This window comes from Parasteatoda tepidariorum, chromosome 2 (assembly GCF_982258835.1).
Source record: "Parasteatoda tepidariorum strain Cologne lab strain chromosome 2, Ptep-v5.0, whole genome shotgun sequence".
Lineage (NCBI taxonomy): Eukaryota > Metazoa > Arthropoda > Arachnida > Araneae > Theridiidae > Parasteatoda > Parasteatoda tepidariorum.
Genome location: NC_141756.1, coordinates 15,783,687 through 15,804,354, shown reverse-complemented (window position 1 = coordinate 15,804,354; position 20,668 = coordinate 15,783,687). Strand labels below are relative to the sequence as shown.

At 28.2% G+C, this 20,668-nt stretch overlaps 1 protein-coding gene across 4 annotated transcripts in view; it reads left to right on the top strand.

Moving 5' to 3' along the window:
• Positions 1-491: 491 nt before the first annotated feature.
• The window catches only part of LOC107436095 (ileal sodium/bile acid cotransporter), a 39,610-nt gene continuing 19,433 nt past the window's right edge, over positions 492-20,668 (top strand). The window contains exons 1-3 of one of the 4 annotated variants that reach the window (XM_087156904.1): positions 492-623; positions 9,274-10,113; positions 16,035-16,240. In XM_087156904.1, the coding sequence (XP_087013030.1) occupies positions 9,913-10,113; positions 16,035-16,240 (407 nt within the window). In that variant the 5' untranslated portion in view covers positions 492-623; positions 9,274-9,912. Of the gene's footprint in view, positions 624-4,929; positions 5,082-7,200; positions 7,270-9,273; positions 10,114-16,034; positions 16,241-20,668 lie in introns of those variants that run through there. The other 3 variants (XM_043051447.3, XM_087156906.1, XM_087156907.1) reach the window with 3 other exon arrangements.

The following is a 20,668-nucleotide window of genomic DNA, read 5'->3' as shown; positions in this document are numbered from 1 at the left end:
ATAAAATTTTTTTATTTTTCTGGTTTTTCAATCAGTAAAGTGAAATATTAATATTACAATTATTTGTTTATACAACCTTACAAAAATGTCCTTTAAGTGGTAATATCGATTTAATTGTTGCCATTCTTAAAAATTATCTTCCCTGAGTAATATCTTCTACTGCGTTAGGAGTGATAGTGCGAGAAAGTGTCTTTGGTTCTATTACAGATTTTGTTCGAAATTAAGGCAAATGCTATATAATTAAATAAACCCGATAAAAACATAAGAAAGCAATGGCAACACCTGTTCAACTGTAAAAAAACCCATTCAACTCTATCGCTTCCTTTTGTTGATTCATTATGTATTCTCGATACATCGAAAAACGCTTTAACTTTTGAGCAAGTTTCCCTTGAAGAGGGCAATAGCGTACTGTGGTTGCATTTCCGAAGAAAATTATCTCTTTTCTGGTCGCGGAAGAGTTCTATTCGTTTCCGATTGACCTTGATTTATGGATCTACTTATATTAAAAGTAATTATTTCTATTGTGTTTGTGTTTATTTGGTTCCTAAAGTTCCACAAAACATATCATTCTAAATAGATAAAAATTGTCTTAGAAACATTGATGATATTTTGCTTTTTGATTGGTAAGACTTTAATTTCTCTTTCACTTTAGTAGCTTTAAGATCCTTTTCAGCAAAGTATCAAATGATTCAATATTTTGGCCTACAAAACTGGATTACAATCCTTAAAAATATAGAAAATTTTAAAAAAAAGTTGGAAATTTAACGTTTTTAAAATCTTAGGCAGGTTTGAAAATTCTGATATACTTAACTTCTAAACAACGTAAGCTTTTTAAGCATTTATTGGGCCTCTGTGCTGAATAATTATTGTGTTTTCGGTTAATTTTCACCAACTGCATATAGAATGTGCATTTTGCTTGCTTTGTCACATCTTTGATGCAAATAACGGTAATTAAACAAACACAGTAATTAAACAAATTTTATCAAAGATGCAAAAAGTCTTCTTGTATTTCTTATTTTCACTGCACTTCTAATGATTTCTTGATTTAGCAAAATCTTATTTGTCGCTAGCCTACATAAAGAGGGAAGAAGAGGTCCGGACAGCCAATCGATGACCAGTACACTAAAACTTTAAGTTTATTTCAAATTTTATATAAAATATTTGACTCAAAACAAAATATTTCACTAAGAATAAAACAAAAGTTTGACAGGGGATAAATTTAAAAATAAAATTTTAGATTTTCCTCTGCACTTGCTTTAACACAAACAGATTGCTTTATTGGAACTGATATTTTTTTTTAAATGTAATAGTTCACACTTAAGTTACATAAAAAGACATTATTTACAGTAAATAGAAATATATAGTGCAGAGTATACGACTGTCATAGTATAATCAGCGATGCATCTAACTATTTATAATCATAATTCTTAAATAATAATTGTTCAAGAAATTTTAAGAATGAAAAATAGTTTTATTTCCTTCTTTCTTTATTTATTTTACGTTTAAAGTCTGACTCAATCTAACTTTTCAAATGTAGTGTTTAGTCTTTAAGTGTTTAAGTGCGCCTAAAAAGGACTTATAAGGTCTTGCATTATGAAACGCGGAAGATTAAAAAAAATGTGAGCAAAATGCTAATTTGCATTCTTTTTTAATTTTTTAATCGATTTTTTCATAATACAATAGATTTAGATTAAAGAATTACTTCGATATAAAGAGAGTTATACAAGGTACCTTATAAAGGTCATGACCAGCTGCAAACGCATTTTGCTGCTCTGTTTTGTACACGTAGGCTGAAATTGCATGCGTTTTTGAAACTATTTGACTTTATTTTTAACAAAATATTTACTATATATTCTTTGGAAAAATGAAAATTATTGCAAACGATATTTCCAAAATATCATTTATTACATTTAGGAAGTTATATTTATATTTTGGAAAAATAAATATTATTCAGTAATGGAAATTTCGATAAATTGTAAAATGCAGACAATACTAAGAAACCGTTTCGTATAAGAATGTTATTAGGCAAATATGTGTCGTATATTTTCCCTAGCCTTTCAATTTAAAAAAGCCGAAAAGTAGTATCCTTCATAGAACGAAGGACTAAATAAAAAGAACGTAAGATTTGGGCGGGAAATCATTTTCTGATAACGTTTCAGTGTGATGCAGGAAAGCAAAAATCCAAATGAAATGTTGAATTCTTAGTGACATGCTTAAAAATATCGGAAGAATAAAGGAATTTTTTTTTTGCTTATTAATTCTTTTACAAATTTTTAGAAATTCTAAAAATATAATTCTTATCCTTGTAGAAACATTTTGATCTCATAAATCACTCTCAAAATAGTAGACAAGATATTAAGCAAGTAAGGCTTGTTTATACTTTTTCAATACTCTGTCGGCGACAATTTAAAAATAGAAAACCTAAATGTTTTATAGAATGTTGAAAATTGACCAAAAGAGTATAAAATAATTTAACTTTTCACGGATAACCGTTTAAGGCTTTCGTGGTTTTCCTCTCCATATAACGCAAATGCGAGCTAGTTCCATCGAAAAGTCCTCCACGAAGGCAAATTTCTCTCGATACTCTTGATCTATTTCTTTATCTAAATTGGTTGCACTATAGCCATCAGTATTAAATAATTAGTTATGCATTAAGCATTTATTTAGATTCATTTTGTTAGGTAGTATTTAGTAATATTTCGTATATTTCGTATAGTATTTAGTAATATTTCGTATATTTCGTATAGTATTTAGTAATATACCTAATATATATTTCAGACATTTACCAAACAGACAATGTGATTGTCAACCGGTGGAAGTTGGCATCTACCAACTTCGGTCATTCACAGTAACGTGTATATATATATATATATATATATATATATATATATATATATATATATATATATATATATATATATATATATATATATATATATATATATATATATATATATATATATATATATATATATATATATATATATGTATATATATATATATGTATATATATATATATATATATATATATATATATATATATATATATATATGTATATATATATATATATATATATATGTATATATATATATATATATATATATATATATATATATATATATATATATATATATATATATATATATATATCAGATATCTCTTGTATATATATATATATATATATATATATATATATATATATATATATATATATATATATATATATATATATATATATATATATATATATATATATATATATATATATATATATATATATATATATATATATATATATATATATATATATATATATATATATATGTCAGAACTCCACAAATATCTCAAGAGAGCAAAATCTGCATATACAGGGTGTCTCAGTTAAGCGTTTCAGAACTTCTAAGAGGGGTAGGGAGCATCCTAACGACTCGAAATCATATAGCAATGTGGGGTCGGAAATGCTTTCCTGAAGCGGTGACGTACACAGAAGCACCATAAAGAAAAGAAACCGTAAGTGAAAAATCGCTATAATAATACATTGAAAAAATTATATGGCCTCCTCGGTCACCCGACCTATCATGCCTTGATTTCTGGAGTCATATGAAAACACTGGTTTATGACACCCCTGTTGATAATGCTGGTTGCAAGAATCGCAGTAGCTCACTGCGAAATATGCCTGGAGTATTGCAGAATGTTCGAATGTCCATGCGCCGGAGATGTGAGGTGTACATTGTAGCCGGTGGCAGAAACTTCGAACACTTACTTTGGCCCATGTACCATATAATTTTTTCAATAAATTATTATAGCGATTTTTCACTTACGGTCTCTTTTCTTTATGGTGCTTCTGTGTACGTCACCGCTTCAGGAAAGCATTTCCGACCCCACATTGCTATATGATTTCGAGTCGTCAGGATGCTCCCTACCCCTCTTAGAAGTTCTGAAACGCTTAACTGAGACACCCTGTATACAAAATCTGTATATATGCAAATTATAAAAAACATGCTATTAAAAAAAATCAAACTTTTTCAGGGGAGCATAATAGCGTAATTGTAAGAATTATAATTGTTCAAAATCATTATTAATTAAGTAAAGAAAATTTTGCAACCTATTCATTGTGAGCCTGTATCATATAAATCTCTCTCTCTCTCTCTCTTTTTTTTTTTTTTTTTTTTTTTTTGCAATGTAAGATATACTGATTTAAACTATATTCTTTTTTGGGGATCAGAAGTAGTCTAAAATTAATGTGTAAATGAAAAATCTTAAAATTCCTATATCCGACATGACGCTTTAATGGACATTAAAGTTAGTCTATTTAGTACATTTTTGTTATAATTTTGTGCAGAAATTTGAATTTTTAAATATGCAATACTAATTCTAAACATGTGAATGTGCAGTAATTGCTAACAGAATAATTCAAAATATGTGCAAAAATTGCCAGCGTAATTAAAAACAAATATTCTAACTCAATCGTTCTATGAGTAGTTAATTATTCAATAACTTTTCTCTTTTTTTTTTTTTTTTTTCAAATTTTTCCGATGTCAAAATAGTTTAATTTATAAAAGAAGTTCAACTTTTCCATCTATTTTTTCGCTGACTTATTAATGTAATATAGCAGCTTCCCCCCCCCCCCGTAATCTTGAAATCCTGCAATCAATCCTGTAATCCTGATCATTAAGCGAGCGATTTTGGTAATTGTGAACGATAAGCTTGGTTAGAAACAAATATTTTGAGCAAACTTTTTTTATTTTAAAAAGCGATAATAAAAGAAAAAGAAATGAAATGAAATGTATCGCCAGATTAAAGAGAAAATGAACGGATCTTTAAACATCGAAGACGAATTGCGAAAATTTTAAGAAGGGGTGGCCGAAAATAGAAGGGGAAGAAAAAAGAAAGTTTTTTGATCTTGCGTATGTCAACTGGTCCGGCAAGGATGATGTTGGAATTACCGCCAGAAAAACGGCACGCCACCTGGTGATAAAGGTCGTCAAGTTTATGACAATAGGTATAAAAAGGGAAATCCTCATTAATTCAATTCTTACTGAAGAATTTGTTTGGATTTATCAAAAGCTTAAAAAATTAGGTAAGTTTTTATAATATTTGACTTCAACGATTATTTACATTTTTCAAAAAACTTGTGTTGAAAAATTATTTTGATAAATATTAGATAAACAATTTGAACTAATAATTGCTCCCTAATAACAAAATAACTTTAAATTTTGAGAATATTAATTCATTTATTTTATTTTTGTTTATTTATTTATATTTTTGTATATTTATTTCATTTGTATTTTCTTATTTAATTTTTATTTATGCATTCTATTATTTATTTATTTATTTGTAATTTCACTTATTTACTTCATAGAACATTTTTAAACTCTCCACGTTTAAAAACGTTTGGAATATTTTTAAGTTTATATTAAGGAGAATATGTTGATATTTTTTCAAAATGTTAATTGAAAGATTTTTTTCACAAAATTTTATAATAATTCTAATGATTTTTTGGTAGCGAAACTCTTTTTAGATTTTTAAATTTTTTGCTTAACATTTATTAAGGAATAATATCCTTAACAATCATATTATTTCAACACTTATAATAAGTAATATTAGTCAACTATCCTGTCAGTTTATAAAAGGCACTGACGACTAATTGCTGCAAAAAAATTTTTTTACGAAATTGTCCTATTAAAAATAAACTAACTTCTTCTTTACTACTATAATATGTTTCTATTTTGATAGAAATTCCTCCTAAATACTCAATTAGAATTAAGCGTGAAAATAAAAATGATGATTGTATTGATATTGGTATTTTTGGTTCAGGTTTTAAAATGATTTAAACTGCTGGCAAACAATATTTTTTTGGTTATAATGCATTTTATTTTGTGATAATGAACGAGCGAAAGTCAAATAGTTTATTTGTATGGAAAATCTTTCGAAAGAAGAAAAATATGATTTAGTTTTGCGCCTGTACGATTAAGAAATAAGCATAAATTATTATTATTTCTGATAAGTAAATTTTAGACAAAATAGTTTTATTTTAAAAGATTTATATTTATTAAAGCAAAAGTATTCCAATTTTTTAAAAACTATGATATATTTGTGTGAGATTAAATGTTTCTTTTTCTAAATTTTAGGCCAACAAATTATAAAAATTTCTTTCTTCAAAAAGAAGAAAAATTTAGCATCAAACAATACGAACAATTACTTCAAATTGTTTAGAAATTACAACACGGTTTATAAAAAACAGCATGATTTAGTATGTATTTTTATTTAGAAACATTATAAAATTAGTGTGGTTTAGAACAATAAGATTCTAGTTTCTAAAATTTTATTTTTTACCTTTAAACAAACATTAAAACTACTAAAATTTGTTCTGATATAAACAGTACAATAAATAAATAAAGGAAATCTAAGGAGGAAATCTTTATTAGTAGACAATCTTAAATTAAATAAACAAAGATAATGAGAAAGATAAAGAGAAAGAGAAGTGATTGAAATATAGAATTCGTTTTTCAATATCTATTAACTTGGTTATGAAAATTGGTCAGTGTAATAATTGTTATCAAAATTAGAATTTGAATTCCAGGCTCTTTTTTGTAAATTAAAATAGTAAATCACATTAAAACGTATAGTAGAAAGACAATTATTGTGATAGTTTCCAAGTTATTTGATATTTGAAAGCTACGTATACCATATTGACGAATTTATTTTAAACGTAAAAAATAAAGACAAAAAGTTATTAAAGGTCGTAAAGCAATTTTTTTATACCTTAATAATAGAGAAACGGAAAAAAACCTTAAGTCTCTTGCTTCTTTTTATTATTAAAAATTAAGAAACCATTCTAAAAAGATACTAGGTATGAATAGACACAATGATTATGAAATATAACATACAAATGATAATGTGTATAACTTAGTGAATATATTAGGAAATAGTACTATGCCGCTATGTGAATGAAATGGCGTTTTTTTTTAAAAGTGTATATTTCCATTCAAGGTTTTAATTTCAATTACAACCTTGTCTGGCCAGATTATAAGTTCGGAAACATTTAGACTTTACTAATGTTGCGTTTCCCTTACGCCTTTTCGATAATTGCTGTGAAATGTATCATACGAGAGCAAGCAGGCCTCCAGACAACTTTCATTTTTTTTCTTCCCCGGTTGATGAGGCATAGCTTTATCACTTGGCTTCTCACAGAAACAAGCTCTTAAAATTCGGCCGGTATCATAATCGTAATGAGATTTAAATGCTTAACAGGTAAGATAGACCAGGTGCGTGAAAATAGTTCGACATTGGTCAACTCGCCAATCGGTATTCGCTTGTTCAAGGACTCATCGATTACAAACTCGACCTTCGCTTTTTTTTTATTTATTTATTTATTTTTGTTTTGGTTGTTGAGCACTTCCGAGTACATCGAGAGTGATATCTTTTAAGATTTCATGTCTGTTACAGGAGTTTCTTTGTTTTCAAATGGGAGAAATGACTTTCACTTTTTATCTCAATTGTTTGAAATCATAATCCGAATTAAGGAGAGTACACTTTTTGCTTCTTATAAATAAAGCGGAACAGCGTGATCGAAACGCAATATACTCTTTTTTTTGCTCCTTTATTTATTATATTTATTCACGCTGTTTTGCTTTGTTCGTAACCCTAATTCCCAAGAGGAAAAAAAAAATTTTTTTTCGTTTTATCTTAAAACGATTAGCATTTTTTTTTTTTTTTTAAAAAAAGCTTAATTGATTAAGAAAATTTACAAATCAACTTATAAAGCCAATTTTAATGCTTTTTAAATTTACAAAATAATATTGTAGGTATACCAATTGCAAGGCAAACTTTGGCCCACGAATACGCGTCTTTTCTTTTTTTTTAAATTATAATTTTTTTTAATAGTAATTTCGTAATTTATTTATTACTTTCATTTTTACGAATTCATATATGAATTAAATTTAAAAAAAATTCGAAATATACTCTCTAAATTGAAACGAATCACTAAAAATAGAAATATCCACATTAAATTATTTCCAGTATTACTATTTTTAATGTCAACAAGTTGGGAAATTTTAGGTAGAATTTGAATTAAATAATAAATGAGAAAACTATATTTGAATCAGAAAATTAATAAAATATGATTTTTTAATGATAAATTTAATCTGGTATTTGTGGAGAATAAAGTTCATTTTTTTTACTACATTTCATTAATTTTTTTTTTTGCAATTTCAAATAAAAATTAATGCCTATGGTAATTTTATAACCGTACGCAATAACAGAATAAATTTAAACTTGTACTTTTCTCTTATATTTAAAGATGCATATTTTTTTCAAATTTCTCGACATTTTTTAAACGCTCTTTATTTTTTCAATTTCCTCTATTGAGAAAATTAAAGAAAAAATCCTCTTGACGTGAAAATTTGACTTATCATTTTAAGCAAAGCGAAGCTTTTAAACACCAAATTGTCATAATTTTTTGCAAATTTTTTCAATAAGTTACAATTAAGAAACTTGCGCTTACATTGAAAATCTATTTTGGATTAAACATTTTAGAAAATTTTCTATCAATTCTATTTTTTGTATGCATATTTTAATATTTTATTATTGAAATCAAAAACCATTTTGAATTGTTTCTAAATTACGTAATTTCTACTATGTTCAATAAACATGACGTTTTACTTAAAATATTTTGCTTCAGTACCCTGTTTAACCCCTTCTAGACCGGTGGAGGGAAGCACTGTGCTAAACCCTTCGAGTTTATAGGAAATGTAATTCTAAATAATAATGTACTAGCAATGTAATGCTAACTAATAATGTACTAATACGAAAAGTAATCTAACGAGATGTCATACGAAATGTACAGTTCGTATTAGTAAGTTTTAGTATTTCGTATTTACGTGTTGAGATCATGCCCGTGTGATCCTACGCCACTGACGCCAGAAAGTCCCGTTTAGTATCTGATATTGTGGCTCGTGTACGGGGAATCACGTGATCAGGTATATGTGGTTAAGCTCCAGAAGGGGGGGTTAAGCAAATGTACTTAATTATTTCATCAAAATATCTAAATTCTGAAAATTTATAAAAGTTAAATTTATGTATCAAATTTTAACAATATTAAAATGATTTTTTTTTTTTGCATTTAAAATCTATTAAAAGCAAATCACTTGATTTTGTGTGTTTGACATTTTCTTAAAACTCAACTGGGTCTTTTTTTTTTAAGGCATTATTTAGAAAATTATATATTTCATTAGCATTTTAGTACATATGCCTATTTTTTTTTCTTCCAGCTGACTTTTCCCGGGGAATTCTCGTTGCCGGATAGCTTCCAGAAGAATAAAAATAGCTCATGTGCCACAGTGAAGCCCACTACAAGGCTTCTTGCCCACAACGTTGGTTATCTACAGGCCCAAACGCTAAACGTAGGACTATCACCCCATTGTCCGGTTTCTTAAAACCCCTTTTGGCTTATCAATAGCATTCAGCTAAAACTTTTCCACCATCGGACGAAGTTCTCAACCAAAAACCAAAACTCGCCAAAGCAAAGTCTCTATTTAGTCAAAGAAGATAAATCTTAGATCAACAACTATCCGTCAAGAAAGGAAGAGGAGTTTTTGATTGAAGTTGCGATTTCTGACCGAATTAATTAAAGATCTGATTTGTTAATTGATTGGAGGAAAGAAAAATTAACTGCAGAAAATCTTCTGACTTTGAAGGCCGGAAACCGGAGTAGCAACTTTTCCTCTCTTTGCGAGTTAATTTTTAAATACCAAAGTTTCTTTATTTTGTTCCTGAGAATTTGAATGTACAAACATTAAATTCGTCACACATTTTCATATTTAAATCATAAATCGAATATATTCGATTAAGCGCTTCAACTTCATAGCTTTTTAATTTTATTTAAACTCTTGTACCACTGAAAAGAAAATATGAATTTGACAAGTGCTTCCTTATTATTTGATGCTATGGAAGAGAACTTGACCGTCCTAGCCAATGGGAGCTTGCTGGACGTGTCATTGCCTGTAGTGTCCATGCCAGATCCTGTTATTAAGTTAGCCCATGATATTCTCATTTGTGTGCTGCTCATTTCCGTCATGTTTGCCATGGGATGCCATATCACTTGGAATGAGGTAAGACATTCATTCAATCATTGTTTTATTGCTTCAATCATCTTTTTTAAAAATCCGTAAGTGATGATAATATCAAACGAGTAAGAATTGACCGGCTGTAACGGTCTTGCATGTTCATGGAGCGTTTAGTGGAGAGCGTATTCATCTTTTTAAGCTTGGTAAAAGGGTCATTTCCCTGCCCGATTGGACTGTACTTTTTAGCATAATCTTGGCTGAGGAGCTGGATACAGAGATGGGGTGACTCAACCTCCACCAGCTTCTTAGACCTTAATTGCTTTGTGTCAATATTGTCTTTGCATTATTTTCTTTCTTCTAAATTTTCATCTTTCTAAACTTGCTGCTTTATCTATGAATGTTAAATAATGACGATAATAATAAACCTAAAAAAACTAACTAAATAAAAATACCTTTCAGAAATTGAAGATTCATAACTACATAAAATATGAAATTAAAAGTTTATGCTATCTTTACCATCATTATTGTTATTTTAATGATTATCACATGCTTATGAGTTAAAAAGCAATGATTTTGCTAGAATGTATTTTATTGCTTTGTCAAAATATGTTATATTTAAAGTTATATTTTAAAGTTTGAATTTGTATATCAAAATTCGTAGTTAAAGTTCCTATAGTCTTATACGAATTTGAATTACTAAGGATTTCAAAACTGTAACAACTTTTTAAGTCAAATTTTGAAAGTTGAATTTTTTGTGTTGAAGTTTTCTTTTACTTCTGAAGATTATTGAACCATAAAATAAAATAAATATATTTCAATAAATTAACAAGAAATTTAATGTAATCTGTAAGGCATGTTTACTTCGCAATATTTAACTTTATGTATAAAAAATAAAAATAAATAAAAAATAATAAAAAATAAGCAAAAATCTAGGCCGGTCCGAAAGATAGAAAGTTTGATTCAGAAGTGCCCTAGGTTCAAAACCTGGTAATGATTTCTGAGTTCTTGTAACGTTTCCGTTTGATAAACACAACGCTAAAATAAGTTTTCCCATTTGCTTATCGCCTTTCGCATGATAGATCTATATATATACTCATACTTGATATTGATTGCTTTCTAAGCTAGGTTCAAAATCGCTCGTTATTATTACGTCATCATCATCTTAGTTGGCCAGACAGCCCAATGCGGGCCAATGCCTTCCTCTGATGATTTCTCTATAACAACTTTCGATTTATCTTTGATCTAGAATTCTTTTTATTCATTGCAAGAAAATCAGAATCCACCGAATCGGCCCATCACAACTTCCCCACTTTCTTGTTCCAGTGGGTCTAAAAAGCAATATCTTTTTCATAGTATTGTCATCACTTATTCGAATCACGTTTGCCACTCAATTCATTCCATTTATTTTTATGTATTTAATATTTTCAGGTTGTTTATAAATCTTGTACAGTCTTAAGTTAAATCTCCTTCTCCGGGTATTGTTTTCATTTACACCTACAGGTATACTCCGCAAAATCTTTCTCTCAAATATTGCGATACAATTTTCCTTCAGTTTTGTCATTGTCAAAGCTTCAGAAAGCATATGTCAAGACCGACCTGAGAAGAGTTTTATCAATTAAGAACTTTGTTTTTCTAGAAAGAAGCCTAGATTTAATAAATCTTCTCAGCCTATAGACAGCCTTATTTACCAGATAGAGGCTGTTTTTTATTTCCGGAGACATTCTGTTATCAATAGTAATAATTGATCCTAAATAAGTAAAGCGTTATTACAACGCATACTCTCTTTAATAAGACCTCCCATTACAGCAACTCTTTCATTGCCTGATACATAAAGTCCCATTTTCTATCCCAAAGATTCAATCTTATTTGAGATCCCGTTAGAGCGTCCGAGCAATGAATTGTTCATTTCAATATAGTGAAAGAAATTAATTTAATTTTTTTTTAAATTCCCATGAAAATCACTTAAAAATAAGTGTCTAACTCTTTGTAGCTTTTAAAATAAAATGCTTCCATTGACAATGAGTAATTTGATTCAGAAGAAGTTTCAATAAAACTATTTAAACCTCTATTTTTATAACACAGCATGCTAAAGCCGTGGTGACTCAGGGGATAAAGCTTTTGTCTTCCAATGAGGTTCAAATCCCAGTGATGGCTAAGCAGCCATCACTGGGATTTGAACCCGTTTCACTTGCATCGGTCTATACGAATTCTGCACCCGGCTTGCACCGACCACAATGCTGACGTAAAAAATCCTCAGTGGTAGACGGATCATGGGTAAGAATCCCTTTGCCGTTAGGCTAACCGTGGGAGGTTTTTTCGATTTTACTCTCTATGTAACGCAAATGCAAATTAGTTCCATCAAAAAGTCCTCCACGAAAGCAAATTTTTTCCAGTACTTGATCTAGGAGTTCTCTTTTCTTCTGGATTTGGTTCAAAATTACAAGGCGACAAATTACAAGTTGAACATTAGCAGTCGCAAATCCAAAATTTTAGTGTGAGTCATATTGAATTCTCTTTGAATGCATGAGACAACCATTTATCCCAGATTTCTAGATTCATATCCTAAGTGATTGAATTTATTATTTTTTTTAATTGAGAATAAATATTTATGACCTTTCTTTTGTGGATTCCAATGTAATGACATCACTTTCTGCAGCTTATTTTCTTTTGAACAAAGAAGCTTCAATTGTATTAAAAAGTACAAGAATGAGAAAAAAAAATCATATTACATTGACCGTTCAATTTCGATTATGAGATCATAAATTCTGTGGCATTTTTTTATTTCATGTATTTCACATTCCTGTTGCATATGAAAAAAGAATCTCGAAATCTCTAACAACCTTGATTTTCGCATCCTATAAGTTATATAATTGATAGTTTTCCTAGTTAATGTACCCCAAGCTACTCTACTAGGTGCCCTTGGAGGAGAAATTCCTCGCCAAAAGAAAGTTTTGACATGACCTTGTAGGTAATAGGAATGGGAACGCTGATGGACACTGAAATACTATTATTTTATGTCTAGCTTAGGAAATTTCCATCATTTTTCAATGAGCGGCTATCAATGAATGTAATATTTACCTCAAGGGTTATTGTGTTACGTTTTATAGAAGCGTTAAATCAAGTAAACATTGTTTGTTGACACTTGCAACACAAAAGAAAAGATTAATAAAGACTTAACTTTAAGCTATTGCTTTAAATGTTTTGTCAGTTATGTGGCAATTATTTACAAGTTCATATTGTCATTCATCAATTGTTGATTCAAGTTCTTAAATCTGTTATTTTTAACCTTGTATATACAAATAAATAATATTGCATAATACTTTTATGCTATAAATTTGGATCTATTTCGAATCGAAATCTCTGAGCATCAAGCTCCAAGGAAAGAAAAGTACTATTTCTTCGCACTGCAATTGTTTCCGTAAAAAAGTTGAGAGAAGAGATTTTTTTTTTCTTTTTCTTTTCTTTTTTTTTTTTTTTCATTTTTTTTTTTTTTTTTTGCATTTCGGAAAGAAATTGAAAAAAAAAAAATCTGGGGCGATAATGCTAATGTTGCCAGAACGTGAATTGCACAGCAGGAAAAAATACTCTCTTTAAAAATTTGCAATTTCACTTTTATGCATTTGTTTTCAATATCTCTGTAGTTTATTGGAATTTTTGAAAAATTCCAAGGCATATATCGAACCCAAAAATTCATTATTTTTTTATACAAATAATTCAACAAAAAATTTACAAAATTTTTAATATTAATTAACAAAAAATTCAAAATCTTTTCATCCCCCTACATATGTACTGAAATAAATACCAAAGGATATATATTATACCAATATAATATTAATATACAGATGATACAGATAATATTAATGGCTTTGCTGGTGGTATTGTCAAACACCATGAAAAAAATATTCATTTAAATACAATTATAAAAAATCAAAAAATTTAAAACACTCATTTATTTATAGTATTCTTAAAAACATTAAAGACAATAAAAATATTTTAAATATTGTTAAATTGAAAAGTGTTTTTGGCCGAAAATTGCATTCATGCATATAGAAAAAATGCAATAGAAAAAAGCTAAGGCAATTAATCAAATTTTAAGTGACATTTTCATAAAAAGAAAATCTACGATATCCGATTTTGCACAGTTTATAAAAATAGTAAATATATAATAAAAATTTGATACAATTTTATATTTAATATTTGAAAAAAAACTTGAACATAGAAAGATTCTGAAAGGATATTTTTGGTTTGAGTTATTAGTTATGTTCGGTAATATAATTTTCATATTTTTTTATGCTTTCGACGAGAAAAATTATCGTGATAATTCGATAAGGAAAAAAAGATTGTTACTGCATTCTTGTCAAAAATGTACATTAGTTCGATTTATAAAATAATTAGGCAACTTAAGCCTAATGTGAACAAAAACTTTATTTTGTAAGTAAACCTTTATTTTTGCAACTTAGCATAACAATATTTTGAAAGTAATTTTAAAAACTTTTTTTTTTCTTTTTGGATGGGACAATTTTTTCTAATAGTGACACATATGGGTGATTCGACAAAAACTTAATATTATGTCCAAACACAATATCATAAAATTGACTTGAGTTTTTATATGTTATGCTTTTAAGACTTTAGAATTCGTTTGTTTTTCCATGCAAATAAAAAGCGTATTCCTTTGCAATTTTTTTCGTCTGAAACTTTTTCTTAAAATAATTTATTTTGTTTAAATTTTTAACACCAACATTTTAAAATTCAAAGTATATTAAAAGGAATATGCATACTTCAGGATATAAAATAATTTTCTTTGAAACTGTTTAATCCAGTACAAAATCTCCAGTTGCTACTCTCCAGTATAAAATTTCTACTACGCGTGTAAATACTTCTTTTTGAAATTAACACATGCTATAATGCGTAATGATGTGATGATTTCTCTTTCTATGGAAACACCAAAAAGCTCGGAAACTCTTACAGAATCTCTTTAGTAAATATTTTAGTAACGTTAACAATGAAATATAGTTTCAGAAAAAGTGGTAAAATTTGGTAATTTTATCACAATACCTTAGAGTAAGGCATGAAAATCATTTACTTGATTAGTTTGCTTTTCAATTTTGTGTAACCAAAAATGTGTGGTCATAACAAAAATTTTAAAAGTCAGAATTTCTGGTAACCGTAGGAAAAATTACTCAACAAATGGCTTATATATCGTATATTTTGGTTTTACAAAGCAGAATTATGATTTTTTTCCTTAACCTGAAATGTCATTACCACACAGTACGATAATTTTAAATGATATTTTTCTCTGTGTCAAATAACTAAAACCATATTGAAATAAGAAATACTGAAACTGGATTCCTTACTAAGGAATTCAGGTTCTAAGGAGAATAAGGAGGTTCTAAGGAATCCAGTTTCGTTTCAGCATCTTATCGATTAATATTTGCAGAAACCGAAGTTGAGCAAATTTTAATTGGTTAAAAGTAATTAATTATTTGTAATCAGTATTAGAAGTAGTAATAATTCACATTTGTGATTACAGACAATCATATTTTACGACTAAAATTGGAAATTTTAATTGCGAAATATAACAGTAATAAATTGAAATCATAATTCCAAGCAATACAATTACGATTATATAATCCCCGATTTCAAATTATTTTTATTGGATCTATCCTTGATAAAAACTGTGGCTTTGACTACAGATATTTTTAATGATGATATTTTACAAGTAATCAATAACATTTTGCCTATTAAGTTACGATTTGAGTAATTGATTACTTGCAATCTATAATATTTTATTTAAATCTGACATAATTTTAATTAAATTTTGCAGGGAATCAATTACATTTCTCCTAATAAGTTACGATTAAACTGATTGATTACTTGTAATCAATAATATTTTGTTTAAGTCTGATGGAAAATTTCATCATTTGCCCTTTCATTTTCAAGAACATCATGATTTATATTTTTTGCAGGTATGGAATCACCTAAGTCGGCCTATAGGTGTAGTGATTGGCATGTTAAGTCAGTTTTGCCTATTGCCGTTGTCAGCATTCATCATCATCTTGCTGTTGCGTCTGGATCCTCTTTATGCAACTGGCATGCTTGTGCTTGCCTGCAGTCCTGGGGGAGTGACATCCAACATATTTTCCTATTTCTGTGATGGAGACATATCTCTCAGGTAAGAATATAAATATGCACCTGTTTACAATTTCTGGGCGCTTAATCAGCCTAAGAAATCGGGTATAGAGTTCTATAATTTAGTAAAATTTAATATAAAAACAAAAAGGTGATGTGCTACCTACCATTCCGTAAAATAATTGCTTCCAGAAATTTTCACCACTGACCTACCATTCTTGTTATACTACTTGTTATACTGCTGTACGGTTGTTATACGGATACTTGTTGTACGGCAATGTAAATCTCATGCCAATTTCTCTAGAGTTACCCTTACTTATGCGTAGGATTTCAAAAGCTATTTCTTATGGTGATCATCTCACATGATACGAAATAACTAATTATTCAAAGTAAAAAGCGTGGTAATTTTTTTTTTTGATTTAAGGCTTATGAAAACTCAACATATTGAATTATTGTCATGAGCAAATCTTTCGCGGGGATATATACTCCACAATGGACAAAAAAAAAACTGGTAATAAAATCTTTTCACTTATCAATCATTTCACAATCATCATATCACAAAAAATTACAATAATTTTTCAGACAAGAAATTGTCCATGCATATATTTTATGCGAATTGATAACCTACGGTAGTCACATATATTGGACTCCTTCGAATACAAGCTCCAAATGGAATAGTTTTACAAGTTTTTTTTTCTTCTCATTTCTGGGCAATGCTCCTTGCGATTGTTTTTTTCGTAAGGGGAAGTCAGCAACTTAATCTTTTTCATTTATAAAGGATCATTGTACATGAATTGTTTGAGAAATTTATTAGAAACGGTTATCCTCTTCCTTTCTATCGATAGATACTCGATAAACAGGCTTGCTACTTTACGTGTTTCAAATTTAAAACACATTCAAATGCATAAACAAGTTAACAGAATTTTTAAAAAAAGATTGTAGTTAGAATGATAAAAATATTATATTTAGTATAATATTCCATAAAATATGTATCCTATTCTTTAAAATGACCGTTCCAAAACAAATATAGCAATTTTTTTCACTTTCTGAGTTCGACATACAGTTTCAACCATAGCTAAATTTATTAATATTTTTTACTCAAATGATTTAATGAAAATAATTTCATGATAATTTTAATAAAGATAAACAAAAATCTTTATTATAAAGTTAAATAACAATTATTTCATGCCAGTTTCTTACATTAAAACTATATGCATTTTATTCACGGTGAAAAAAAGTAAGGTCAAAACTACCGAAATATTGCTGGGAACACCTTAAATCTCAATAATTTTTACCGAACCATTTGGTAATGATTTTGGTAAAATTAACAATAAAATATGGCTTTATAATATTTGATAAAATTTTTCAAGTTCAGCATAATACCTTAGAGCATGATATAAAAATCATTTATTCGGCTAAATTTACTTTTCAGTTTTGTATTTTTTACTAAAATGTGTAGTACTATAATTTTGAAACACCAGATTTTCTAATAAACCGTTACCATATGAACGAAAAAATTACCAAATGAATGGTTTACATATTTTGATTTTATTAATCAGAATTATGGTTTAATTTTTACCAGAAATATCATTACCATACAATACGGTAATTCAACCAGAGTTTTTTTCTCTGTATGACTTTAGTATAATACGGCTGCTGATCATTCTCTCTTAAATAGAGCAACTCCTAATTTAATGATTGAATGGTTTCCCTCCCTGAATATTTATTTTATTTGGCAGATTTTTAGCAAAATTGCACCTTTGGTGAGCACTTAATTATATAAGCATATATAATGAACATGTTACTATGTGTTTATTTCTATATAAATCTATCATAGGTCATTAATATTCTGCTTCAGTTATTAGACCGTTCGAAATTAATTTACTTTTTTTTATTTTCATTCAGAGCTCAGTCTACCAACTCAGTATGCAATGCACGATTTCCGTTGGTTGTCCTTTCTAAATTAGAATTATATAAGTATCTGAAAAGCAAGTTTTTCTCAATAGTTTAATTCTGATCTGCATTTTTCTTCTCAATTTTGTTTCATACATATCTATTTTTTTTCATATGTTCGTTATGAATACATAAAAAAGTTAAAAGATTTACGACGAGATTAAATTAATAATAATTAAAACAATATCTCATGTAGTATGTTCTAGAATCTAGTGAATAAGAATAATTATTTATCTTTATATAATTCAGAAAATTAAAAATTATTTTTTAAAAAAATATGCTACTAATTTTGTAATCGAGTGCTTAAGATCATCAGCAACGCCTTTGGTCCTCTTAACTATTTTGACAATGAAATAATTGTTGCCATTTTCATTTGTATCTATATTATATAAAACACAAATGCTTATGCTGTTAAAAAAACCCGATGAAATTCTTTTTCCGCGTTGGCAACAAAGATGTGCAATATCAATTGAGAAAATAGTCATAAGCAAGTTCAAATTTAAACGTAACACATTTCTGTTTAGATTTAACTCCGGAACTGCAAAAATAGCGAGTAGGAGAGGGGGGAGAGAATTGTAGTTCTTACATAAATCAGTGAAATTATCTTTTTAAAAAAAGTACAGAATTGATTCAAAATAAGTTCTTCTGATGGATCTTATGATCATTAACTATAAAGTTAGTACTTCTAACCATTTGATTAAAAAAATATTTCTACCATCATATTTATCTTCTATAAGTCATTCAAACATAAATTTCCTTATAGAATGCATAATTATTTTAAGGTGAATTTCAGTTTCATTAATTTTTAAAGTCTCTAAACATTCAAAAAGATCGTAAGATTGTCAACAACACGACTACTAACCATTTCGTTATAAAACATTGCTTCAGTTATTTTTATTTTTGTTCTCTAACTTAGCTTTTTCCAATTTCCGCTGAGGAACCGTAAATGATCGGCCCTTTTTTGGTGGAACCAATAGACGCAATGAATGCATTTACAATTGTGCACATTAATTCAATGCACATTAGCAATGCACATTATAATGCACATTATAATGCACATATAATGCACATTAGCAATTGTGAACATATTAACAATGAAACGCTATTAATAATTTTGAAAATATATGATGATCCAAACTTAATTAATTTTATTTGAATGAATAATGAAATTCATATCGTTATATCAACATTATTCTTAAAATTATGCTATATGTTAGACAGTTCAAATTTTTTAAAACTATTGCTACGCAAAATAATAAATAATTATAAAAGATGTATTTTTTACCTGGAATTGCCTCATAACCCTATTTTAACATTCTGGGCAAAAAATTTTCAATTCGCTTAAAAAGTTCTCAATATATGGCGGAATACCCGAAAAGAAAAATTAACATTGAGAGGTGTAAACTGTTGACCGCTCTCTGGAATAAACTTTTGGGACCTTATTTCCCAGATTTCTGCTACTCTCTATACTTTAGGGGTTATAAATCCAAATCTATCGAAAAAAATACCTGTTTATTAAGAGAAAGTTTGTTTTTGTGCCTAATTTCGTAACAAAAATACGCTAATTATTATGCATCTTTGAATTCACTCCCTCAAACCATTAAGATTGATTACGTGAAAATATGATTATTGTGCACGTGCAGGTGATAAGTTTTCTCTTTTTTTTTCGTGCACTAAACATAAAACTTGTATTTTTTCAACGAAAGTGCTTTTACCCGCTACCTATTAAATGTTATAAATTATTACCCATAAATTAAGCATATTTTCATGTCACGTCACATGATTAGATGTTAGGCCACGAAGTCTGAATTTATGGAAGAGGAGGAGAAAAGGCGTAACTGTAGCTGTTATTCATTAAACCGAGAAATTATGCAAATGAGTGTCATTGAAAAAGAGATTAAAAAGGTTTTTGAAATTCTTCCAGAATTGATCAGAGAAATTCTTTTATCTTTATCTACATTTAGTCTTATGACAAAATTCAGTTGCACAACAGATGGTTCAATACATCTTCGAAATTCAGTGCAAATAAAGTTCGAATGTGCAATCACTCAAGTCGTTGCTGACATGTGCTGTTGACACATACAATTCAGACAATATTTTCTGTGTACGATTGATAATGTGTGTCGTGGTTGTCTAGGGATTATTTGAATGTGCATTATCAATATACGTTATTTCTATATCATGCAAACTTCAGTTAAAAAAAATTGTCAAATTTGGAATAAAATAATATTTGTTCATAGAATTGTGAATGCTTAAAATGGCCCAAACATTGCATTTTTATGGACATATTTTTTAAAGACAGAATGGATTAGAAAACTTTCATTGGGCTCTTTAAGAATATGATAAGCGCTCACTTAATTTTTTTTTATTACTTCTTATTTTCCCATTAAGTTAACACAAAACCGAAATACTCTTTGCATCGTCTGTGTATAACCAATTTACAAAGCCCTTAGTAGTAAGTGCATTGTTAAAAAATTTGATACACAATGATAAGACACAAATTTTCAGAAACATTAGC